Consider the following 27,756-nt stretch of genomic DNA (forward strand, 5'->3'; position numbering starts at 1 on the left):
GCTTGTTTTGATTAAAGATTTTCTTTTAGTTGTGTGTGATTCAGGGATTTAGGCAGACCTGATGACTGTACTATGAAGCAGGACTTTTCCTTATGAAGTTAAGTTCAAGCTTAACCCTGGGTTTTCAGTAGAGATGGCACGATGCCACTTTTTTATGTCCGATACTGATACCGATATCATAAATTTGGATATCTGCCGATACCGATATGAATCCGATATAGTGTGTTTTTTAATCAATAAAACTGTTTTTTTAATATCGTGCTGCATTTTGTATAAGTTCATACTCAAGTTTAAATAAACAACAACACTAAAGCTATTCTGTTATACCTGTATGTAAAAAACACACTGCACCCAAAGTATTTCATAGTTGAGCAACACTGATCAATCTAATAAACTTAAACCCACTCCATCCTCCCTATTCTGGTATTTTAAAGAGTACTTAGAGAAATATTAAGCAACCTAACTAATAGGGTTGCAAACTCCCAGCAAAAAAAAATAAAAAATAGGGAGCCACCCCCCACCCTCCACCTCATGATGCTTAATCTATGTAATCAACTTTAATTTGATGCAGGGTGAAAAAAAATGCAGAGAAATAAATTATTTTTCAAGAATAATTAAATAGATTCAACATCTTTCTTCAACAGAATTGCAGAATTTACCGATGGTACTTTCCCAAAGGAAAAAGTACTAACTTGCATAGCTGGACTGGCCATCGGGCATACCGGGCATTTGCCCGGTGGGCCGCTGGCAATTTTTTGTTTTTATGGGCCGATGGATTTTTTTTTTTTTTTTTAGGAAGGGTATAAAAGGTATGAAAGGTGTTGGATTGGCCAATTGGTCATGATTGACTCTGGGCTGGACCAATTACAGCAGAGGAGGCCGGATGCACCCTCCCCCTTGTTTAGCAATCACGTGATTTTCGCGCATTGCATGCCGGGAACTCGTGGCAAAACAATCCAAGTACCGCATCAAATGCAAGCGTTTGCAGCACCGCAAAACGTTCATTCTCCGGTTCCAATACCTTCTTGTTTTTTCTTTGGCGCACAAAAAAGGAATGTACAAAACAAAAGGAAAACAATGCCGGTCCATACAAAGACAGACTCGACGAAAAGACAAAGAAAAGATACGAGGAAAAATCAAATGAGTGAAAGGGTCAGACCCTTACGAGCACACAGAGTGGACAAAAGACGTCAGCGTGCTGCCCAACTTTCACCACGCTCATATTTATAATTATACGGTTCTTGGAGTGAGTGTACACTGTTCTGAAGGCAGGACTGTGATGCAGTTTTCTGCCTCGCCACTAGAGGGCGCGGCCGTTTTGTGAGTAATGTTTGACTGGGATGGAAAATGGTGTTCATGAAGGCAGTGTGAATCACAAGTTATGCTCGAGAGCAGTTTATGTGGGTTCAATGAGAGTGTGCGTCCATAAGATTGGTGAGTTACAGGATATTTCTTGTGTAAGAAGGATAGCCTGTATCAGTGGCGGCTGGCCCATAGGGGGCGCTCGGGCTCCGCCCCCCCAAATGTGGAGGAGTAAAAATATATATTTTTAAAAAATTCATCAATGATAGTTTTACTATGTGTGTGCCCATATACAGCCAGGCGTATTTTAACATTTTCACCAGCTGACTCATTAAAGTTCAACCAACAAACGGTGTTTTTCTTCTTCTGGGGCGCTCGTCAAAGCGCCCTTGATATGCAGCGAAATAGCCTATCATTAAATGGTTGCCAGGGGAAAATAATAAATATTTGACCTATCAGCGTCGCTGAATTAAATGGTTTGGGGGCGCTTAAAATTGCGCCCCTGCAGAAAACGCGCGAAGATTTGCTGTTCTAGAATTTTACCTCAGTCAGTAGCCTAAGTGAGCTATAAGGTCAGAGAGAGACGATGGCAGCGGTATTGTTAACGGTTGAGGCACAGCCTCCCCCAAATTCGGTTAGATCGCTTCTAACCTACCCTTTTGCCAGAAGGACAATGGCAGAAAAACTGCAAGTTAAAGAGTTGGGACCTGACAAGCCCGAAATTCAACTAACCCAGGCAACGAAGGAGAAGTCAAAAGCATACAACAGGACTTTTTGTCGGAGTTGGTTCCAGCGCAAGTCGTGGTTGTTCATTTTTACAAATCTATACAAATGGCCAGAATATGGTTGTTCATTTTAAATTTAAATTAAAATTGTGTTGTTTGATGTACTCATTAAATGGGTCATTTTAGTCGATATCATAAAAATTGCCCCCCCTGAGATTTTTTTCAGGAGCCGCCACTGGCCTGTATGTTTTCTTGCTCTGGACGTCCTCTGTTTGTACATTTTCTATCAGCTAAGTTATCGCTAAGCTAAGCAGGCTAAGCTAAGCTAAGTTCGCCTAGGCCAAACTGAGTTCAGTTTAAGTTGGTGATTTGTTATGTGTATTGCCTTCTTTAGTTGGCATCATAAGTGAGTGGGGCACAAGAGTTAAGTGATGGGAAGATGTTTATTTTCTTTGTTGTCAAATATGGTTCAGACTATAAGTAAAAGCCGCCAGCTTAGTATTAGGGCCTATAAGACAAGTATGTGGCTGTAATATGTTATATGGTGATTATTGTTGTCTATAATTTGATTGTAATTTGTATTCTATTTTCCATTCTGTTTGTAGAACCACACACACACACATACCCACACCCACGCTAAATCTGCCATTAAAGAGCTGAACGATCATCCCCTGTCCTCGTTATTTTCTGGAGGGTCATAGTGGCACTTGACCTGTGCACACCCTGCGATCACCACTGTAGAACTGAACCTCATATCAGAAATCATCACAACACATACACTCATGAAGTTTAGTAACTTCAGGTCACTGCAACAAGCCCAGGTACAGTTTACCGACGGATGGGTACAGGACCTTGAAATGCACCGTGTAGAACGAAAGACCATTGTACGAACAAAGGTTAAGTTTACCAGTCTCACAAATCATCGTCATAAATACACATTCGTTAACCGTTTATTAATATAACCTTTGAGCTCAACGGTAATTAATTAGTAGTGGAAATAATTTCTGGTAGCATTACAGAAATGTAGCAGTGACAATAATATTGTATGTTGTAATCGTACTGGGCAATTAGTGATACAAAAAACCTGTTTTATCCTGTGAATAAAAGTATATGTTTTTGTCAATGTACCATAATAACAGAAGCGAAACGCAATATTGTGTCAGGACAATTCACTATTTATGCACAATAAACAAAGGAGCATAGAGCAACAATTTCTGTTCAGCGCCAGACTTGCTTGTAACCTATGTCACTAATTATGTTATGAAAATGACGTATTAACTACTACAAAACTCTGACCTTTGTGGGAATGCTTGGAGCAGACTAACCTGTGAGCTGGAGTGTTCTGAGACGTTTATTATTATTATTAAACGTCTCAGAATTTGGTATATCCAGACCATCCGTCGGCTCTTACTTCGGAAACATGGCTTAAAAAATTTCTCTTCAACGACGTAATCTGATAAAAAAAACGATCTCTTTGCCCGTCGGCTTCCCGTGGCTGTCATGCGACCGGCTATTGCAGTTAATAATACAGCAGCTTCTTGCCATTTTTTTGGGTTTCTTTTTATTGCTGTGTAACTGAGTTCAATTGAAAGCCTGCGTGCGCTAGTACCTCTTGCCACAAGTTCCCAGAATCTTTTGCGGTTTTACCCCTGAATGACGTCACATTTTAAATCTTTATCCTGGTGGGCCGGTCTCTAGTCAAAATGCCCGGGCCGATTTTTTGTCCCAGTCCAGCCTTGTGTGTAGGGTATATTAGACTTAACAGTTACTATATAGAGTAATGGACTTCTATACATTTTACATCAGATTAAAACTTTGGGTGTAAGATTCAGATAATTATTTATTAAAAGCTAGACATTTTAAATGAGAATAAGAAAGAAAAGTATGTCTTTGTGCCCCCTTTTCCCTGTTAATGCCCTATCGGCATTAAATTCTAACAACAGCTTATCAAGCTTAAACGTGCTGCTGTTGTTCAGCAGCTGGTTTCCTCTTTCTGGTGCAAAGTGGGCCAAAAACAAAGAAGAGAGACGGACTCGCAACAGAAAAGCTGATCAGCTGATCATTAAGCAGTTTCCCGATTGAAGTAGCAGCAGGAAGGGGAGGGAGAGAGAGGCAGTCGCTCCATATATCGGTTGTTAAGCTTAACGTGGGAATGCTTTACAAACATTCAGAGATGAACTTACACACTTGCTTTACTTCTCTCTGGGATAACTTCCTCAGATGAAAGCCGCTCTATCACGTGAGGCATACTGCTCCGACGTGCTACGGTTATGAGCAGAGTTATGCCGTGTCACAAGTTTTGTGAGGTGCTTTTTTGATATTTAATGGATCGGATTACATTTTTTATTTCTCCGATCCAGTAATTTAGGTCAGTATCAGACCGATACCGATACGTAATATCGGATCGTCCATCTCTAAGTTTTCAGTATTTCTTTTTACAGGGGTCCATTGCCATGGTAACCTTAACTTGCAGCAAACTTGTTTCAGATTAGAAATCAGCTGATCAGTTCTCTAGAAAGTTGTACCTCCATTCCTGGAAGAACCGTGAGAGTTGGAAGGTTTACATTTTTTAATAGAGTCAAAAGTCTATTTCCCATTCTGTGTGATATATTGAATATATATTTCTATATGCAACTTTATTCATTTAAAACAGTCTTATGGTTCTACTGCCCTGCGACAGACTGGTGACCTGTCCAGGGTGTACCCTGCCTCACGCCCTAAGACAGCTGGGATAGCCCCTCCCCCCCCCCCAACTCCACTCCTCTCCACGACCATGAAAAGGAAAGGTGGAAGAGAATGAACTACTTGTTTATAATCCATTATAATTCTTTGTATATAAATGACAAAGCTGTGAGTAGTAACTCACAGAAGTCAGCATTTTTGCTAGTTTTCCTTTATGACTTAAAATAGGCTAATGTGTATTACTATACTATACTAAATACAGGCCATTTTACTATAGCATCTCATTTCCAGTTTTACTGATCCATGTGCTTAAAGCACACACATTTAATACTACAGTGCTTTTCTTCTCTCACACACTGTTGTGTTGTTTTCAGTTATTGTGCGTTTCATCTAGTTTTATTTTGTGTTGAAAAATCAGCCACTTTGTTGCCAGTACACTTATCAATAATTGTGGTTGGTCAGATACTACAACACCACCTCTTTAATGTGAATGCACAAAGGAAACCCAAGTTGAGCCAGAGTCATGTGATCGCTGCTGTTCACGTAACAGAAAGCTGGCCTCGGTATGTTGAGCTCGATTCATAGTACAAGCCTCGAAAAGAAACTGTCCTTGATGTGACAATTCCACTCTGGCTCTTTGTGAAAGTGATTTTTGACATTTCTGATCTGATACCAGACTTCTTTCACACTGTGGGTGATACCTGGAATTAGTCATGTTTCATAGATGTTACTGTTTTTATTTCAGGTAGAATATGCATTTCTGAGGCAGCCAGATGCAACATAACACTGGCACATTTAAAGTTCTCCTCAGTCTCTGATGTATGACAGGAAAACAATAAAATCCCCTCTGCTCTCCGTGAAGCAGAAACTTGCTCTTTTGTTTTTATTCAGCAGCTGCTTCCGAGTTTCTTCATCATATGCAGATGTTTTAGATAATCAGTGCTGCTGCAAAGAGAGGAAAATCATAAAGTCCAGCAGCTGCTCATTGAAATTCATCAGTCATAGCTCAAACAGAGTCAAGTGAGCAGCTGCACGTTTGCAATGATTCTGCAGAGTCGTTTTTGTAAAACGGTCTGCCAGTTTACATGACATCAAAACACAAGGTAAAAAAAGCACAGTATAAAAGATCAGTTGTAGAACGTTGTTTTGGTTGTCTCTTTTTCATTGATCATCACAGTGTGAAACACTTTAATGAAGACAAACTGCAGATCAAGTTTAATTTCCTTATGCTGTCTGTTTACTTTGTGTTTCCTTCCTTTTATCTGCCTGCTCATAAAGCTCGTTTAGATCCTGGAAACAAACCTGTTATGCAGCAGACACGCTGTTGTGCCTGCGGTGTTGAAAGCTTAACTAAGGAACCTTCAGAGCCCAAATTAATTTTCAATGCTCCATTAAGTTGAGCATATATTCATGGGAATTATGAACACAGCAACTGAATGAAAGAGGGAATCATCAGCTGAGGAAAAAAAACACACAACAAAAATTAAGAAAGCGAAAAGCTCCAGAGAGTGTAATTGGATTTGAATAAATGGGTCTGGAGGAGGCACATCAGCGAGTGATTCAGCGGTAAGCATGGAAGTGTGACAAAAAAAAGCCAAAACCCCCTTGGCTCAGCTAGACAAGATAGGATCTGTTGCCGTGTGTGCACAAAACACTGACAAGCTTTGATTTCCAAAATAAAAGTGTCTTCAGCAGAAACACGAGCTCAACTGAAAACATTCGTTTTAAAAAAGTTAAACTATATGTTCCTGTGCAAAATAGAGGAGTCGGACTCCAGGGTTTAAGAAAGGGTAATATACAATTCAAAACCTTAAAAAAAATCCTATTTGGAAGCAACACTGAATGTGACTGACGATGGCAGCTTCTTTTGAAGGGTGGGTGGTTAAAGTCTCATCACTCAATCAAAACGAGAGGTTTATTTCTGAAATACCAATGTTCACGATGCCAACGCTATGTGGTACATCACTCTTTTGCACATGCAACACTCTGTCATGTTCTCGCAGGTCATGTAGCTTCTCTGCAGCTGGCTGGTTGTATGTCACATGTGTGCAGCATATGCTAACATGCTTTCTGTGATTGTTGTTACAGCAGACGCTGTCACTATCCATGGGCTTCTATATTTAAAAAAAGCAAATAATAATTTTTAATAATAATATATTGCTGAATATTATATAATAATAATATTATATAATAATATTGTAGTAATATTTTTTGTATTTCAATTATGTAATTATTTCAGTTATGCATTTCATTTTATCTTTTTACATTTCATATTTATAAATCAAAGTTTTCCCTGATATTTAACATTGCACTTTAATAATATACTTACATGGTCTACCTAATAGATGCAACAAAGGTATCAATTAAATGTGTCATTAATTAAAATTGGAAATAATAACAATAATAACAGACATTCCTTCTGTTACCTTGAACACATAAGCAGATTTCTGTGTCTGTGCATTGTTCTGCACAGTTTATGAATGCATTTTGCTAGAAATCTTTATTAGCTTGTGTGGATGGATTAGCTTAATGGATATTTGATGCCACAGTGGCAAATATCAAGCATCAAACATACAATCTACAGTAAAGGCCACAATAAATACACAGAGAGGTCATTGAGTGATAGAACACTGGTGAAACTAATATGGGCAGTGAAAGCAATCATAAATCCAGGAAATAAAAAAAAACATACAAAATACCCACAATGAAAGTAATTGTAAATTTCCACAGTAATGCTAACCACGCATTACACTGAAGAAAGGGGAAAGAAAAGACAAAGAAAGACAGGAGGCAGGAAAAAGAAGTAAAAAACAAACAAACAAATAGTTAACAGTTTGGTGTCTCTGTAGATTTGTTTTAATACTTCCTCTCCAAAAGTTGCTCTACGTCATGTTAAACACAACCTCTGACTTCTTTGATAGTTTGCTAGTTTGCCGTCTGAGAACAAGCTGCTTTAGAGACTTCCATCTCACCCGTTGCTGGATTCTGAATTTGTTTCCTGGTGCACAATAATAGACTCATTAACTGTCATCAGAGGGCCAGCAGACAGCTGCTTTATCACGTCAAAATCAGTTTCACCCTCATCATTATTCTTCTTTCTTCCCTCTTACGGTAAACAATTCAATTTGCAGGGAAATTGAAAAAAAGACAATAGATAATAAAAGGTCATATCCACTGGGTGTCAGTTTATCTTTTGTCATCTCCATGAATAGATTGTGTGTCAGCTCCCACTGGTAAGGAAACAGCAATACAAGTGGAAAAAACAATGTCCTGTAACTGTTATTATTTTCCTGTAATCTGAGCTTTTCTGCTACAGCCGAGTTTAAAGCGATTCGTTTGGCCAAACAGTGGAGTAAAAATCATACAAGTGTTTCACTGCAGAGAGAAACAGCAGAGATCAGAGGAAGGACCCACTGGCAGGTAGTCTGCACAGAAAGTGTACTGCTGTAAAACAAAGGATGATGCTGAATGTCAGCTTTAGTCCTGTTAAGTTCAGCTACAACTGTGCCTCTTACAGTGAAATGTCTTGACAAAAAGGTTATTTTTCTTGTCCACTTTTAAAGTAAAACTTGAACAGAGTTTTTCCAGTGGAGAAATTAACAAACAGGAACTTAAATTCAAAATCACAATTCACAATCAAAATTCAACTAAAACTAATGATTGCAATGATAATTAAATGAGCAGGATTTTTTAAAAATCAGACCTGAAGTTTAACATGACTGGAATAATATCAAAATTAAAATATCAAATTCAAAAACCAGAGAAATCCCTGAGACCAAGAAAACATACTGAATTAGGTTGATGGAAAAAATTCCTGAGGTCAGAAAGAAAGTCTGGACAGACAGCAGTTTTTCTTACTTTCTAACTGTATTAGTGTCATTTGTTGGTATGAGAGCAAACAAAGCGATGGAGAAATGTCATCTCCCCAAGATTAACTTTGGCCTTACAGACCTGATTTTATACAGAGAGGAGAAAGAGGGAGAAGTGTCATAACTACTATCATGGTAACTCTCAGGCAGTGATCAGTTTCCATGCTGCCTTGAGGTTAACAGAAGCGGGAGGTCACACCAGAGAGATAGCTGGAGTGCTATTAATGCAGGCTGTCATATGTAATTATGAACTTCATTTCCCCCCCCCTGGCCTGTCCACCAGTGTAGCAATCAGAATTGTTGTCTGAAGGCCAAAAAACGCCAAACAGATTTACTTTCACAAGTGGAGCATAGTGGCATTGACTATAATGGTCCACTTGATGGTCATATTTTATTAGAACTTTATTAGGAGTTTTTGTTTTGGATTATTACAACCCAGGAAACAGAAAAGGAAATAAATGAAAGAAAGTGAAGTTGGGGGAGAAAGTTAAGAGAAAGACAGTGAGAGAAAAATAGAGGAGAAGAGGAAAAACACAGAGAAACTTTTTTTTTCTCAACACCTGTTGAGGGGAAAAAACAGCAGAGAAACCACGGCAACGACCAGCATAAATAACAATGACAATGTTACTGAGCAGCACAGAGTACTAATAATGCAAGATATTTTTAGAGGCAACAGCAGCCCAATTTAGTGTGTGTGTGTGAGCACCTGTGTGCACACCTGTGTGAACACTTGTGTGTACACCTGTGTGCACACCTGAACTTCATCAAAAGTGTAGTCTCAGCACAAAGTTGTGTGCAGTGTTAGTGTTAGGAAAGATCATGTTACTGTTAGACTCACTTTTATGAAACTGTTTTCTTTGTATGTGTTTCATCAGCACAGAGCTCAGTTTTAGCATTGCATCTTTTGATTAGTGTCTGTCCTCAAATAATAACCAGCCCCGTATGAACCTCATGTACAGAAAGTCACAACTCCATTTAAAGACAGGCTTGTATTAGAGACACACGGTGTGGGGTTTTTTTTTCTCGAATTTCCTGTTTTATTAGTATATACTGTTGTGTTTTAAGTGCAAGCCCTCAGCTTCACTCTTAATGTCAATATTATTGTATGTGGTGACTCACTCTTGAGTGTGACACTCTGAGTTTGCACTCTGGTAATGAACCATACATTTGGAATAAAAAAACCAAACAAAAAAAAAACAGAAACAAGTGGACTTGTGACTTATATGTAAACTGAGGGGTGAGCTCCTGCCATTAAAAGACTTTAGGAGAAAGCATGTTGTAGTTTTTTTTATCTAACAAAGTTGAAGTAATACAGCAAGCCTTCTCTACACTAGGGGGGTAATTTGTTTGCATACTGACACTTTTTGTTGCTCATTTGATGTTTTCATCTATTGTTTCGATAATGCCATTTTCCTGCACTTAAAGGATCCTGTGTGTTTTGAAGAGGAGAAAGTATGCCTTGTCACAAAGACATTAATCCTCCTGAGTGATTACTTCTGTGACGGACAGCAGCAATGACTCCGAGCTGATAGAAACAACAGCACTGCGCCTTTATTCATGTTTCATCGAGGCGTTGCTGACAACAAACACTGCATGCTGCTTCAGAACCTCTGAGCTCCCAAGCACTTCTGACACTCTGCCATGTTTCAGTCTGACAGGCTTTTCACCCCAGCAGCCAGTATTTCAAACAGCCCCAACCACAGAATGACAGAATGAATACAAAAGCAGCTGAAGGACAGAGTGGCCTCTGAGAGAGGCTGTGAAGCTGTTCTCGAATTATTTAAACTCAATGAAAAATAGTATTAAAACTGCATAGACCGCTTACAGAAAAGTGATCACCAAAATCTTAAACTGATCCCTAAAATTTATAGAAGGCCAGTGTAAAGAAGCCTTGTGAGAAGGCTTGCAGGGGCATGTGGGGTCATTTTTAGGTGATCCAGGGATTTGGTGGGGCAAAGGAATAGTCATTTATAACAACTGAACTGTGAAAGCTGTAAAATGGACACTCTTCAGCAGATGATAGAAACTGGATGGTACAAAACAACCAACATGTTTATAACAACTGAACATCTGATCAGAAGGAACACTAATTCCAGGTGGCTGAGATGTGATGGATCTAAGATTCTCAGTCACCATTCAGAGGAAATTATTAGGTACACACACAAAAAAAGCCCTTTTTGTTTTTTGCATATTTAATGCATGATAATTGGCTGCCATCAAGTTAATCAGATCTAAAGGACAGATCATGTAAATTTAAATATACAAAATGACATGTGCAACTGAATATTATCTCCATAACAACCAGTGTAGGGACTAACGCGTTATTAAGTAACGCGTTACAGTAACTACGTTATTATTGTGGTAACGAGCACGGTAACTAGTTATTATGCAAAAATCAGGAACGCGTTAGTCGTTACTGGGATTTAGATAGGCTCGTTATTCGTTACTTCGTGTGGTGGCTATCGCGGAGCTTCCACAGATTCAGTAACATTAGCAAGTGGTGGAGAATGGCAGGTGGATGAGGGAAAGGAGAGGCAGGAGGAGAGACCCGAGGCGGCCGCTGGTCTGAGTGGTTTATCTGGTTTATATTATAAACAGGTTTATCTTTTAGCTGACATGAATGAGTTGAAGGGAAGTTATGAACTGTTTCTGAGAGACAAATAACACCAGGATCTTTTTTTACGTAGCTGACAGCTGGTAATTGTGCAGGGGCGGGTCTAGCAAAGCTTTTGCCAGGGGCCCAAGTAGGGCATTAACAGGGAAAGGAGGGCACAAAAAAATACTTTTCTTTCTTATTCTCATTTAAAATGTCTTACTTTTAAAAAATAATTATCTGAATCTTACAACAAACAATTGATAGATTGTTACATATATACCATCAAAACAGGGAACATCACTGTCACAACAGTGTTTATTTTCATTCAAAGGCTTTATGATTTTTCCCATAATGGCGGGCCGGTCTCTAGTCAAAATGCCTGGAACGATTATAGTCCCAGTCCAGCCCTGTATGCAGCTCATCTGCAGTCTGGTGTTACCTACATCTTCCTATTCGGAAGGCAGAATTTCCGAGTTCTGACTACAATCGAAAGCACCACGACTGCAGTTTTTGTGTTGGATGTAAAAAGCGCACATGACACTGTGACGTAGGCTAGAATCATGGCAGCAGTCAATGACGGTCCAGGCGTGGGATTTCTCTCGTGGAAATATGCACTTTGTTTTTCTATTGGTAGGTGGCACAGTGCACTTGTGGCAAGTAAGCAAGCTAGAAGACTGGCAAAGTTATGGAAGAAACACATTAACAAGAGAATTCTGACTAAAACCAAAGTTACTTTCCCTAGTAACTAGTTACGTTGAAAGTAACGAGTAACTTGAAGTAACTGAGTTACTTTTGATAGAAGTAACTAGTAATGTAGCTAAGTTACTAATTTAAAGTAACTTACTCAACACTGATAACAACTATATGAATGATCAAAGACAACAGAAACAGAAACAGACATTTGAAAGCACTTCATGTAACTAAATAAACAATTAGTACTTGTGATTTCTTAAATATGTTTGTGTTTCTTTTTGATAAAATGGGTATATGTGATGATTGTAATCCATCCATCTATTCTCTTCTACTTATCCTTATCAGGGTCCTTGGGGAGGGTTTGAGCCTATCCCTGATAGGTCGCCAACCTGATGCAGGGCTAACACAGAGAGACAGACAAACAACCATTTTACTCACATTCAAACCTATGGGCAATTTAGAATGACCAATTAACCAAACCCCACTAACTGCCTGTTAGTGGGGTTAGTTGGGAAGAAGCCAGAGTACCCAGAGAGAACCCAGGCAAACACAGGGAGAACATGCAAACTTCACCGCTCAGAAAGGACCAGTCTCTATATTACTACAGTTCGTAGAATTCCTTAATGGACATTTTGCAGGCTTACATTTCATCCTCAATTACAGTACTGAAGAAATTAACTTTGTGGACATAAAAGTAACAAAAAAAGACAAATCTCTATCCACCTGTCTCTATTCTAAACCCACTGATCGGAATACATTACTTCAAGCCAATTGATTAGACTCAAACGTATCTGTGAAATTCCAGATGAATATAATGAGAGCAAAGAACAATGTTGAACAAATTTAAAGAAAGAAAATACAAAGAGGAGTGGTTAAGATCTGCAGAAGAGAAGGTGAATTCAGTAAGCAGGGATTTCTATTTAGCAACTAAGAAATCTCCAAAACTTAAATCTAGCCTTGTCTTTTGCACAACTTTTACACCAAAAACCAGAACCATTAAAGAAATCATTTTAAAACACTGGCATATACTTCAAAATGACCCAAACCTATTAGGTACCTACAGGGAGTGCAGAATTATTAGGCAAGTTGTATTTTTGAGGAATAATTTTATTATTGTACAACAACCATGTTCTCAATGAACCCAAAAAACTCATTAATATCAAAGCTGAATGTTTTTGGAAGTAGTTTTTAGTTTGTTTTTAGTTTTAGCTATTTTAGGGGGATATCTGTGTGTGCAGGTGACTATTACTGTGCATAATTATTAGGCAACTTAACAAAAAACAAATATATACCCATTTCAATTATTTATTTTTACCAGTGAAACCAATATAACATCTCCACATTCACAAATATACATTTCTGACATTCAAAAACAAAACAAAAACAAATCAGCGACCAATATAGCCACCTTTCTTTGCAAGGACACTCAAAAGCCTGCCATCCATGGATTCTGTCAGTGTTTTGATCTGTTCACCATCAACATTGCGTGCAGCACCAACCACAGCCTCCCAGACACTGTTCAGAGAGGTGTACTGTTTTCCCTCCTTGTAAATCTCACATTTGATGATGGACCACAGGTTCTCAATGGGGTTCAGATCAGGTGAAGAAGGTGGCCATGTCATTAGTTTTTCTTCTTTTATACCCTTTCTTGCCAGCCACGCTGTGGAGTACTTGGACGCGTGTGATGGAGCATTGTCCTGCATGAAAATCATGTTTTTCTTGAAGGATGCAGACTTCTTCCTGTACCACTGCTTGAAGAAGGTGTCTTCCAGAAACTGGCAGTAGGACTGGGAGTTGAGCTTGACTCCATCCTCAACCCGAAAAGGCCCCACAAGCTCATCTTTGATGATACCAGCCCAAACCAGTACTCCACCTCCACCTTGCTGGCATCTGAGTCGGACTGGAGCTCTCTGCCCTTCACCAATCCAGCCACGGGCCCATCCATCTGGCCCATCAAGACTCACTCTCATGTCATCAGTCCATAAAACCTTAGAAAAACCAGTCTTGAGATATTTCTTGGCCCAGTCTTGACGTTTCAGCTTGTGTGTCTTGTTCAGTGGTGGTCGTCTTTCAGCCTTTCTTACCTTGGCCATGTCTCTGAGTATTGCACACCTTGTGCTTTTGGGCACTCCAGTGATGTTGCAGCTCTGAAATATGGCCAAACTGGTGGCAAGTGGCATCTTGGCAGCTGCACGCTTGACTTTTCTCAGTTGATGGGCAGTTATTTTGCGCCTTGGTTTTTCCACACGCTTCTTGCGACCCTGTTGACTATTTTGAATGAAACGCTTGATTGTTCGATGATCACGCTTCAGAAGCTTTGCAATTTTGAGACTGCTGCATCCCTCTGCAAGATATCTCACTATTTTTGACTTTTCTGAGCCTGTCAAGTCCTTCTTTTGACCCATTTTGCCAAAGGAAAGGACGTTGCCTAATAATTATGCACACCTGATATAGGGTGTTGATGTCATTAGACCACACCCCTTCTCATTACAGAGATGCACATCACCTAATATGCTTAATTGGTAGTAGGCTTTCGAGCCTATACAGCTTGGAGTAAGACAACATGCATGAAGAGGATGATGTGGACAAAATACTCATTTGCCTAATAATTCTGCACTCCCTGTATAAGGAACCACCAATGATAACCTATAGGAGAGGAAGGAATATTAAAGATAGAGCTTGCCAGGACCCTAATACTTCAGATAAAATCCTAATAAGCCATAACGTACAAGGTAATTTCAAGTGTGGGTCATGCATTAATTGTCAATACACCAAAAATGTAAAATCATTCAAAGACCCTATAAGTAACAAAACCATTGCAATAAAGGGCTTTATCACATGCTGAACTAAAAATGTAATCTACATGATACAGTGCCCATGCATTAAAATATATATAAGAGAAACATCCTGCCCTCTAAAAGATCGAATTAATGAACACAGAAGTTCGATCAAGAGGAATGATCTAACCAACCCTGTTGCAAGACGCTTCAATGATAAACATCCAAGTTCACCTTTATTTTTTCTTGGCATTGAAGCAATTAAACTAAAACAAAGAGGTGGTAATACTAATTTTATCCGGAAAAAAAGAGAAGCATTTTGGATATTCCGTTTTAAAAGTCTGCACCCTAGAGGTGTGAATGAGGATTTTTCTATCAATGAGTTTTTGTGAGCTTAAACCTTTTTATATTTTTAATGTTTTTATTATTATTTTTTCCCAGTTACAATATTCTCGCATGGGTAATGTTTATTTATTTATTTATATTTATTTTATCAGCAAAAGAAGGTGTAGCATTCTAGACATCTCGTTTTAAGTCTACATTTGAGAGATTTTACATTGTAGAGACATAAATGAGGACCTTTCCACAAATGTGTTTTCATGTTATGACTTCCTCTTGTTTCTTAACTGCTGCACCAACCTCCTTATTTTTTTATGAAATGCTGTCATTTGTAACCATTTTATGTTTTGTTTTTTTTTTTGTTTGTATATTCATAATATTCTTTTTATGTATTTCACACGTGTTATTTTGAGACAGCTGGGGATTATGTCCCTTATTATTGATGATTATCTTCATCATTAATGATCTAGTCCAGTATGTTTACTTGGGTGTGACTTAACCAAATACCAACCTGTTATACATTATCTTATCTATCTATGAAGATGTGATTGGTTATTTTGAATTTTTTTTCTGTTCCCTGTCTTTTATTTAAGCAAACTTCTACAATGTTTTACTATGACCCTGATGAAGGCCACAAGCCGAAAAGCGTTGGTCACATAATAAAGTTGTTCCTCTTCCCTTAAGCGTTGCGGGAGTTCCTGCATTGTGAATTGTTTCATCCTCTCCATGCACCTTGGAAGTAGGTGAAGTTGTGCCAGAAACTTTTTCTGTGATTCACACAAAGGCCCTCGCCAGATGTTAGAATCAAACTCAAGAACATTCTGTGAAGCAACAGTGCTAACTACTGTGCCACCATTCTGCCCATGACGAATATAATGAGTGTATAAATTAAATAAATAGATCACAAAAGAACCATAAAGAACAGGTATAAATGAAGAAGAACATATTACAGATAGTATACAAGAATTAATTATTACGTTTCAGGAGGTCCCTCAAAGGTGCCGTGGATATCTGACCTCCCATTCTATGCCCAGCTGTTAAAAACCTCATAGGGCAGAACAAACATCTCCTTCTCTGTTTTTCTCTTTTGTTCTTTTGGAAAAATTTGTGTCCACAAAGGTGTTTTCCAGACATGCCTGTTGACAAAAATGACCAGCTGCCCAGGGAGTAATGCTGCTGAACCTTTTGAAAATGCCTCATCTTTAATGAACTTTTCCCCTTGTTTTTGTGGCTGTTGCTGTGGGCACTGCTGCTATTCTATTGTCGTTGCTGTTTTTCATATTGTGACCCTGCTGACCCCTCTCTGAACGGAGCCTCTTGTTTTCTCTTTTCTGAGCTCCTGGCTGTTGTGAGTCAGGACCTCTCTGGAAAGGCGATGGTCCATCCATAGCCCTATTGATGACAGTTCATCAGCATGCAGGGGGGACTGCTGCAGTCACCACAGAAACCACATACACCCAACCTCTTCAAATCCCAAGGCTTTAATCTTCTACTGTGATTCGATTCCACTGCTCTCTATTTTTTCCTTTTCATGAGAAATATTTATTTAAATAACAAATTGACAGAATGTGTTATTGTAATAAAGGCACTTTAATTTTGTTTCTGAGGATTAATTATACATCTGCATAGGTGAAGGGGTGAGGGGTTGTATGGGCAAATTGTATGGGTCCCTACAAATGTTTTTCAAAGCCTTCATGTTAAAGTAGGAGCTTGAAAGCTCATTTCTCACATGAAAATCATGACATGATATGATTATTCAATTCAATTCAATTTTATTTATATAGCGCCAAATCACAACAAAAGTCGGCTCAAGGCGCTTCATAGATACAGAGAAAAACCCAACAATCATATGACCCCCTATGAGCAAGCACTTTGGCGACAGTGGAAAGGAAAAACTCCCTTTTAACAGGAAGAAACCTCCGGCAGAACCAGGCTCAGGGAGGGGCGGCCATCTGCTGCGACCGGTTGGGGTGAGAGAAGGAAGACAGGATAAAGACATGCTGTGGAAGAGAGACAGAGGTTAATAACAGATATGATTCAATGCAGAGAGGTCTGTTAATACATAGTGAGTGAGAAAGGTGACTGGAAAGGAAAAACTCAGTGCATCATGGGAATCCCCCGGCAGCCTACGTCTATTGCAGCATAACTAAGGGAGGATTCAGGGTCACCTGATCCAGCCCTAACTATATGCTTTAGCAAAAAGGAAAGTTTTAAGCCTAATCTTAAAAGTAGAGATAGTGTCTGTCTCCCGAATCCAAACTGGAAGCTGGTTCCACAGAAGAGGGGCCTGAAAACTGAAGGCTCTGCCTCCCATTCTACTTTTAAATACTCTAGGAACAACAAGTAGGCCTGCAGAGCGAGAGCGAAGTGCTCTAATAGGGTGATATGGTACTACAAGGTCATTAAGATAAGATGGGGCCTGATTATTATACAGCCACCGGTAACTTTCTTTAGGTACACTTGCTCGTACCAGATGGGACTCCTTTTACCTTCAGAACTACCTTAATTCTTTGCGGCATAGATGCAGCAAGGTTCACATTCATCAACTGTACAGCCAAATCTTCTATTCCATCATATCCCAAAGATGCTTTCTTGGACTTAGAGCTTGTGACTGAGCTTGTGACTGTGCAGATCATTTAAGTACCCTGAAGTCACTGTCATGTTCAGGAAACAAGTTTAGAGATGTTCTTAGCTTTGAAACTTTAAGCTGGAAGCTGAGTGTATTCAGTGAAAATAAAGTGTTAAAGATGTACAATTATCGTTAAAATAAACAGAATGTAAAACATTGTCATCAAAGTTAAATTGACCGATGAAGTTTATGGGATTTTCCTGCTCGCTTCCCTCAGGCCAGCTGGTAGCAGGGACCTGTGAGATTGTGACTCTGGACCGTGACAGCAGCCAGCCCAGGAGGACCATCGCACGGCAGACAGCTCGCTGCGCCTGCAAGAAGGAACAGATTGCTGGTACGACAAGAGCCAGACCAGCCTGTGTGGATGGTAAGATCCTCACTGTCCTCAGACGACTGCTGCTGACTGGTGAATACGATGAATAATATATAAAAATATATTATGTTAAATAAGACAATCAGTGAATCAGGAAAAAAAGTTTACATTTTGAATATCAAACTGTAAAAAGAGGTAGAAAATGCCAGGTTTCATTTAACACCTTTTTGGCTACCACAAATGAACTAAGGAAATCCCAAAAAGTTGGTTATGTTCATCTGGACTCAGCGTTTTTAGTGTCTTCTTCAGTCTCAGCTGACTGCAGGTTTCCCCAACCCTATAATCAGCACAGTTACATGATGACCAAAACTTGCTCCATGACTAACAATGCGCTGTGAGGTCAGTTTTGTGAGTATGAATATGCAAATTTATATGCCCAGTGATCAATGGCAATGAGAACCATTCACAGAGAGTTGAGGAATGGGTCCAATCATAGCATTGTAAGTAAGTAAAAGATGTACCATTAAGTGTAATTTGTGTACACAAATGTGTCCATCTGTGTAGACATTTTTGTTCAGACAGGGGAGAGAGGTTTTTACCTACTCCAATCGACTAACTCCGTGTCACTGGAACTGGGTAACATATGCATTTTTCAGATTGTGGGAACAGAGCTCCGGCAGGAAGACAGCCTTTTCTTCGTCTGCCAGCAGACTCTGAACATGCTCTCCTTGCTGAACCATAAGGCCTCGGCCTCTGGTCCAAGATGGATGTTACCTTTTCACATAAATGGCTTCCATAACTCTTTGCTCAATCAAGCTTTGGAGTTTGAAAGCCACAGAGACTCATTGCTATTGATCAATGGTTACACATATGTCAATGATCGTGAAACCGACCTCATATTAGCAGTGGCATTTGTTTTGGTCATAATACAAATGAATCCAAAAAAAAAAAGCTTTGAGGCTGAATAGCAAACAGTAAAACAAACAGAAACGTTGGCCTGGTTTAATTTGACAACTTTTTAGCTGTTACAAATGAACTTAAAAAAAACTGGTTTCTTGTGTAGAAGTAACATTACATAACAGTGCGCTATACAAAAGTACTGCTTGCTGAAGGCACTTGGATGAGTGATGAAATATGTCTCCCACTGAGCACGCCACATCCAGATGAACAGAATCCGCTTTCTAGGATATAACTTAACTCATGGGAATAACATGTTTCTGTGTTTGGATACAAATTTCTGTACTAAATTTACAGCTATAAGATATGAAGGGTTAGCTGGATGACAAGATGAGCATGCTTTTATAGCAAAGCTCTGACAGTATTGGTGATCTTACTTTTATTTGCTTATCTATAATCTTTGATTTGACTTTTCTATATTTTTTATTATGTTTACATTTGTTTATGTTTGTTTGAGCATTTGCTTTTGTCATTTCCTGTTTTTTATTGTATTTGTATAATTTATTTTTAGAGCATGCTATGGTAAATCTGTTTGCTATGGCTGGCTGCATCTGTCTAATAGAATACTAGATAATAAAAGTGCAGTTGTGGTCAGAAGTTTATGTAAACTCATTATAGTTATTTGAGACTTTTATTTCTTTGAACTGTTTTTTTTCCAGGATGGAATGATCTTACAGCACGCATCTTTATTTACTTTAAATTTGTATTGCTCATGTTTGGGTTTATTTTGGATTTTCTCTAATCTATACAGGGTCAAAAGTATACATACACATTTAAAATCTGTATATATGCATTCAGTTAAGTCTTTTAATAAGTGGTGTTGAAGATTCCACAATGATTTTTAATTTGACGATGCCTATTAAATTCTCTTTAGTCATCGCGATTGACTACAACTGGTAGTTTGTCAACATAAAAAGGACTTGTTTGACAGTATTTACTAGCTTAAGAACTTCAGATACAGGGTATCATTTAATTTCAAATTTGTTGGAATAGGTCTCCAATAGATATTTACTAAAATAATATAACATACTGTGAATAATTGTTTTTCTAGGAATATACAAAAAAAAAAGACACAGGTATCGAACTCCAGGCCTCGAGGGCCGATGTCCTGCAGGTTTTGTGTCTTTGATCCAACACAGCTGATTCAAATGGCTAATTTACCTCCTCAGCATGTCTTGAAGTTCTCCAGAGGCCTGCTAATGAACTAATCATTTGATTCAGGTGTGTTGACCAAGGGTGAAATCTAAAACCTGCAGGACACCGGCCCTCGAGGCCTTTAGTTCGACACCCCTGTTCTAAGACAACAGATCAGTCCAGTACTTCTATTTTATGAGAAAACATAAGTGAAGCTTTCACTCTTCCAATTGTCTTCTTGAATGTGGAGTTCAGAAAGTCACTGCCTAGATGGATAAAGCCCAAAGTTTCTTTGCATTTCATCAGTAGCTGTCTCCTCTTTTGTCACGGCGTTTTGTATCCGTTTTAATTTGTATTCCTTGATTATTGTTATTCATGGTTTTGAGTTTGGTAGATGGTTTTCTGTTCATATTAAATTTATTGTGTTTTTTAGCTTCTAGTTACGGTCTCTGTGTCCTCCCTTTGCTCCACATTTCATTTCTTGCCTCCATGTTCCCTCTGTCTCCCCAGTCAGTCATGTCTCTCTGGATACGTTCACACTGCAGGCGAAAGCGCAAGTTTGTATTTTCTCTTGTAATCTTAGGTTAAAAAAAATATCTGCAGTTCTTGAGGGAAAAAAACTTTATTTAAAAATCAACTTTATTTAAAATTTAGATATTTATCTCATTATTTACTGGTTAACAGGAATAGAACTACAAGTTAAAAATGAAAAAGCATGACATCTTTGAGACCACAAACAAAGATTCTTTACAGTGTTCACACAAAACAACCTCTGAGCACTATATTTTTTAACACCAGACACTGCCCATCACCTGCTAATAGCATCCCTGTAGTGAATAGTGGAATACTTCAAGAAAACCTGCTCCAGAGCAGAGACTCAGGTGATGACATACCTTTCACCACCACAGTATCCTATTAAAACTGGTGTCTGTGTCCACGTAAAAGTTTAGCACAGATTTTTTAATTTCTAGCAAATTAAAAAACAAAACAAAACAAAAAAACCCTTTCTCAGTGTACTGTCGATGTGTCCACTTTAAAGTTTAGCACGGATTTTTTGTTTGCCTCATTTGCACTTCAGTCCTAACGTGTTCTTTCCTGTAGGATTGTCTCATTCTCTAGAGACAAAGGAGCAACCCTCCTTCAGGTCACCCTCTTTGATGAATGAAGTCATTACAAAATGGCCTCCTCGCTTTCTGGATAAATGAACTGTGCTTGGCGGTGGTGGATGGATCTGCATTGCAGTCATTAATTTGTCAGAGTAGTGATGCAGCGCTCACAGGTGTTCGGGTACTTACCGATACATGCTATTAATCCACTGATTCTCCATTTCACACTATTGATTCAAAGTCTCTTTCCTGTTTTCTACACTCTGCAACGTAATTCACCTTGAAATGCATTCATCCATCCTGTGTTGTTATTGGTTAGACATTAAGAGACTTTCAGGGGAATGTGGTATACATGAGGAAATAAAAACTACTAATTTAAACAAAAATTTAGTAAGAAATTCAATCATTTTTTTGATCTAAAAATCTAAAGTTTTGAAACCCCCTTTTTTTAAAACAATGCAGACATAATAATAGTAAGCAGATATTTAGAAAGCAATTCATGTTTTAGATTTAAATAACTAGGCTCTAATACAGTGTCTGATTATTATCAAATTACTGAACTTACAAAAAGCAAACCTCTAAGTGAAGCATTCCTATTATGTTCAAATTTTGTGTTGATCACTTTCTGTAAGTCTAGTTGTGGAAATCTTCACGTACAATTTCATCTTGGACGTTAAACTTGTGAGGAGGTCAACTTTGATGTTGAACTGACCCAAATTTCATGTCAAAGACAGATGCTAGTGCTGACAGCTTGGTCTCTGCCCATGATCCTGAGACCAAAAAAGGTTTTTTCAAGAGTAAGAGTCAAAATCCAAAGATGATGCATTAAGTCAGGAGCACGACTGAGCTCACACTTAGTTTTTCCAAATTCATGGAGCTATGGACCATGAAACTGTCCTCCATCCATCCTCTTCTGATTTTCTTCATTCATCAGCTCCTCAAGGTACTCCTTCCATCTTTTTAACACAGTCTTCTCACTGCTCATCTCAATAGCCACATCGTTAATCACCCTAATCTTCTGCACATCTTTTCCAGCTTGATACAAGTCCTTTACTCCTCAACATCACATACAACTCAATATAAGCCTTTTCCTTTGTCTTTGCTACCTCTCTGTTTCCCATACGCCTAAACTCCCAGTACTCTTGTCTACTTTTTTCATCTCTTTGGCTAATCGACTTTTTCTTTGCTTTTTCCTCTTCCTTCAGATCCTTTCCTTTGTTTGGTCATACCATACCAAGTCTGCTTGTCTTTGTTCCTTTTTCCAGAGGATACATCAAATACCGTGTTTCCCTCAGCACTTCAGGGGTACTTTCCCAGTCATCTGGTAAATGGCCTGTATTTGTATAGCGCTTTACTAGTCCCAAAGGACCCCAAAGTGCTTTACATATCCAGTCATCCACACATTCACACACTGGTGATGGCAAGCTACATTGTAGCCACAGCCACCCTGGGGCGCACTGACAGAGGCGAGGCTGCCGGACACTGGCGCCACCGGGCCCTCTAACCACCACCAGTAGGCAACGGGTGAAGTGTCTTGCCCAAGGACACAACGACCGAGACTGTCCAAGCCGAGGCTTGAACCAGCAACCTTCCAATTACAAGGCGAACTCCCAACTCTTGAGCCACGATCGTGGTAACCACTCAGAGCCCATCTCAACTCCTCAATGAACTTGATATTTTTCCTTCCGCTTCCACCAATTTATCCTTAACTTTAGAAATCAAGAAGAAGGCGAAGTCATCCTACACACTACAGATGATATTGCTAGTATACATTCAATATGACAACAAATGATTTTTCATTTATTCCTATTAATGATACCAGGAACAAGAAAATATACTCCATTTCCAACAAAGGCCAGAAATCTTTATAGAGATTTATATTTTAAATTACAACCATACTAATCTTTGTAATTTTTCCTAAACCTAAATTCTAATAATAAGATTTTCAATAAAAATGAGCTGCTGAAGCTGAACTGTTTCCTCCTCCTGAAGGATCTCTCCATCTGGATAGAGGTGTGAGGGGATGTAAGAATGGCTGAGCAATGCTACTGTTGTTCAGTAGGAAATTGGTTTGATAATTGGGGACTCACAGGCTATCACAATCACACCACTGCTCCAATGGGCGAACTGATTACCAGGTTATGTATTACAGGCCTCTACAGTCTTTCATTTTCTTTGTGTTTCCCCAGACATGGCTCAGAGTGTGTGTAATTTAGTGCCAGGAATGAGAGCAAGAACTGAAAGACTGGGTCAGTAAAGAATCACTTCAAACAGCAGGAATATCCCTGCAAGTGAAGTGGTGTGGTGTGTGTGTGTGTGTGTGTGTGTGTGTGTGTGTGTGTGTGTGTGTGTGTGTGTGTGTGTGTGTGTGTTTTCCACATAGTGCTGATAACTCAGGTCATTCTATTTTACATAATATATTAGAATATATTATATGGCATGTCATAAGCTTTGTTCATGCTATGTCATGCTACATTAATTATGCACACTGCATTAGATTACCTTTATGTTGCATTTATTGGCCACAACATTAAACCCACTTGCCTGGTAAGTAACCCTCATGCTCCCACAGCTGCTTTCACTTGTCCAGATATGCACTCTGCAAGACCTCTTAAAGATCTACTGTAATAGTATTAGCAGCACATCCTTTAAGACCTTTAGGATATTTAATAAGATTGTGATTGGGGGGATTTTTAGGTTAAACCTCTTATGTTCTTTGTTATGTTTTTGAAGGAGATTTTTATTGTTGTTGTTGTTGTTGTTGTTGTTGTTGTTGTTGTTGTTGTTGTTGTTGTTGTTGTTGTTGTTGTTGTTGTTGTTGTTGTTGTTGTTGTTGTTGTTGTTGTATGCCCAAGAGAGAAAAAAAAATAACCCTCACAATAAAATCTAGAAAAGAATGTCTACAAAAAAAAAAGAACCAAAGTGTTCAAATGGCCCAGGCGATGTGCAGACCTCAACCCAACTGAAATATTGTTGCATTTAAACAGATGACGCAAACCTCAATGAACTGAAACAATTTTGTAAAGAGGAGTGGACCAAAATCCCTCTATCACTCAATGATGACATTGTAAAGAAAATGGTTACTTTGAGTTATTGCTGCTAAAGATGGTTTTACGAGCTGTTGAATTATGAGCAAAGTTTTAAACTGGACTCCAGTTTCTTTGAAAACTTTTTCACATGTCATTAGCTGTAGAGTGTAGAGTGACTGCTTTTGCCTTTCATTCTGATCATCTGGTAAGGCCCAAATTACCATGATATTTATGCACATGATGAGTGCATGTAAATGTCTGACTAATGTTCATCTTTATTTATTTTTACCCTTGACACCTTTTCCTCACATTTCCTTTGCATAATGAGAAACATTAAATTATTTTGTGTTGTCCACTTATAGTGTTTAATTGAAAACACATACAGCTGTTAATAACAGATGTTTGATGGTCTTCTTTCGACATGATCCAGAGTCACACACATCTGACTGAAAATGCTGGACAGAGGTTAACTATCACAGAACCCTTGTTACTCTACATCTGCTGCAACATTGTTTTAAAGGGTTATTTCACCAATGTTTACCATAAAGCCCTTGGTATTTCTTGTTATATTTTGTATGTGTATCTTAATAAAATTGTCAATGTTCTGTAAAGACTGTGCATGAGTAGCTTGGTATGTTCAACAATTATTTACACTCTATGCAAACACTGCAAACTCGGAGTGCCATTGCAGAATATAGATTACAGATTATGTAGAATTTTCAAATACAGTTGTGTATCTGCACTTATTTCTTCATTATTAACAGTAGGAGTAAAAGGAGAAACATCAACAAGAATAAAATCATCATTTATGATAAAGGAGATGGGGGGGTTGTTCAGCCATAAGATGCTGATGAAAAAACACAAATAACGTAAAAACTTAAAATTGAAGCTCAAGCATACTTACCTCTTCTTCCTCTTGTCGTCCTCCTCAGTTCGTATCATCACGAGTCGACAGTGGTGTGAGATGACTCCATGCTTAGAGGATGAAGGCTGTAATCTCCTGGTCAATCAGTCAGGCTGGACCTGTACTCAACCAGGAGGCAGAGTGAAAACCACCACGGTGAGAAAACAAGCTTAGCTGACAAATACAAACACACTTACCACTGAAAAAATGGTGATTTGAACATATTTGCAAAACATACTGGAAATTGATTTCACCACTTTAGCTGCATGTAGTAACAGAAAGTATAGAAGCAAAACCTGTTGTATTGTTCAAGGAGTCATCCTATTTTTACAAAACTGTGAATCACAGAGTTTAAGTAAGCTCCAAACATGGGAACTTAAATTGTAAGAATGAAGAAAGCTGTACACCCTACCTCAGGTGTGCAGTCTTTATTGGTGCAAGTTTACTGTGAAGGAGGAGCTATTTTTCCCCCCAGTTGTCAACAGCCTTCCAACAGATGTAATTTGGAGTAATCATTTTATAATTTTTTTCTCTTTTAAATACCTTATGAAAAACAAATTCCCATATTTCATACACAGTTCAGCTTTGTTGTCCATGAAAAATATAATGTCAGGTTCACCGTGAGTCTTGTCAAAAGTAATTTTGAGAATTATATTAACAATCCTTGAGCAGAAACTGGAAAAAAAAAAACAACCCAACAATAATGAGTTAAAACAGGGAACATTTTTGAATTAATATAACTTCATTCTTCCCATCTGAATGTTCATTGGTCTAATGAAGATCTAAATTTGTGTTGTTCAGGTTTTTTTTGTTTAATTCATTACAATCTTCAGCTACTTTTACCCATGTTTTTGTAACAGAATGAAATTAACCTGGTTCAACAAATTAAGTTTCTGTTTATCGAGTTTTTAACAAGGCTGGTTAAGTAGCAGCACTCAAATGCATGATTCAGAAACACAAAGGGTAAATTAAAGGTAGTTTCATTAAACTAAAAAGTCCAAAACAAGGAAAATCCAAACTTCACAGCAGAGAGCACAAACTGCAAGGGAAGACACAACCACAAGGCACTACATTACAAACAATATATACACATCAGGGAAACACCAGGGAACATAGCTGAATGGAATCTGATTAACGAGACAAGGGGACCCAAAACTAAACGCAATCCACTCGAGATGAGGGGCTATCAAAATAAAGGCAAGGCAAGGCAAGTTTATTTGTATAGCACAATTCAACAACAAGGTGATTCAAAGTGCTTTACAGAGACATTAGAAACAAGAACAAATAAAAAGCATGATTTAAAATTGAATAAAACAAGCAAATAAACTAACTAACTAGTTAACAAACAAACAAACAAACAAACAACAGTATATAAAATCAAAACAGATAAAATCAGAACAGTAGATAAAATCAGTAGTTAAATGTAAGTTTTGAAATTTAAGCTTAAAGTGTGGATTTGGTGCTTTATTCAAATGCAGCTGAGAACAGGTGAGTCTTCAACCTGGATTTAAATAAACTGAGTGTTTCAGCTGATCTGAGGCTTTCTGGGAGTTTGTTCCAGATATAAGGAGCATAAAAGCTGAATGCAGCTTCTCCGTGTCTGGTTCTGACTCTGGGAACTGATAAAAGACCGGATCCAGATGACCTGAGGGATCTGGATGGTTCATACTGGGTCAGGAGGTCATTGATGTATTTTGGTCCTAAACCATTCAGAGCTTTATAGGCCAGCATCAGAACTTTAAAGTCTATCCTCTGACGGACAGGCAGCCAGTGTAAGGACCTCAGAGCTGGACTGATGTGGTCCACTTTTTTGGTCTTAGTGAGGACTCGAGCAGCAGAGTTCTGAATGAGCTGTAGTTGTCTGACTGATTTTTTAGGTAGACCTGTAAAGATGCTGTTACAGTAATCAAGCCTACTAAAGATGAATGCATGGACTAGTTTTTCCAGGTCCTGTTGAGACATCAGATCTTTTATCCTTGATATATTCTTGAGGTGATAGTAAGCTGACTTTGTTATTGTCTTAATGTGTTTTTCTAAGTTTAGGTCTGCATCCATCACTACACCCAAATTTCTCGCCTGGTTTGTGGTTTTTAGATGTATAGATTGAAGTTCTCTGGTGACCTGTAATCGTTTTTCTTTGGCGCCAAAGACTATTACCTCAGTTTTGTTTTTGTTTAGCTGGAGAAAATTGTGGCACAACCAGTCATTGATTTCCTCAATGCATTTACCAAGAGCCTGTACAGGGCCTCGGTCTCCTGGTGACATTGTGATATATATTTGTGTGTCATCTGCATAGCTGTGATAGTTTATTTTGTTGTTGTTTATAATCTGTGCCAGTGGGAGCATGTAGATGTTAAACAGAAGGGGTCCCAAGATGGAACCTTGGGGAACTCCACATGTGATACTTGTCTGCTCAGATGTGAAGTTATAAATAAAATAAAATAAAACAGGAAGTAACAAAGACTGAGACCAGTAATAAAACATATGAACGTAATACAGTGACAGGCAATAAATAAACATGAAGACATGATTGACTGACGAGACAGAAAGGGAAAGATGATGATAACAAAAGGCTACATAACCTTATAAAAATACAGACTGGAACCAAAGGGAGACAAACATAATCCATGAACCAGAAATATAGATAACAATCTCAGAGGCACAAGGAGGAACAAACCTCAAAAAAGTTCAAAGAGCTTGA

The 27,756-nt window shown here is 38.5% G+C and overlaps 1 protein-coding gene across 2 annotated transcripts in view; it reads left to right on the forward strand.

Moving 5' to 3' along the window:
• The window catches only part of LOC146665393 (chemokine-like protein TAFA-5), a 52,707-nt gene that overhangs the window by 6,915 nt on the left and 18,036 nt on the right, over positions 1–27,756 (forward strand). The window contains exons 1-3 of one of the 2 annotated variants that reach the window (XM_085413018.1): positions 1,048–1,434; positions 17,830–17,979; positions 25,084–25,211. In XM_085413018.1, the coding sequence (XP_085269144.1) occupies positions 1,341–1,434; positions 17,830–17,979; positions 25,084–25,211 (372 nt within the window). In that variant the 5' untranslated portion in view covers positions 1,048–1,340. Of the gene's footprint in view, positions 1–1,047; positions 1,435–17,829; positions 17,980–25,083; positions 25,212–27,756 lie in introns of those variants that run through there. The other variant, XM_085413019.1, reaches the window with a different exon arrangement.

This window comes from Rhamphochromis longiceps, linkage group LG7, assembly GCF_057381845.1.
Source record: "Rhamphochromis longiceps isolate RC_006_pf linkage group LG7, R_longiceps_female_GT1.1, whole genome shotgun sequence".
Taxonomy (NCBI): domain Eukaryota; kingdom Metazoa; phylum Chordata; class Actinopteri; order Cichliformes; family Cichlidae; genus Rhamphochromis; species Rhamphochromis longiceps.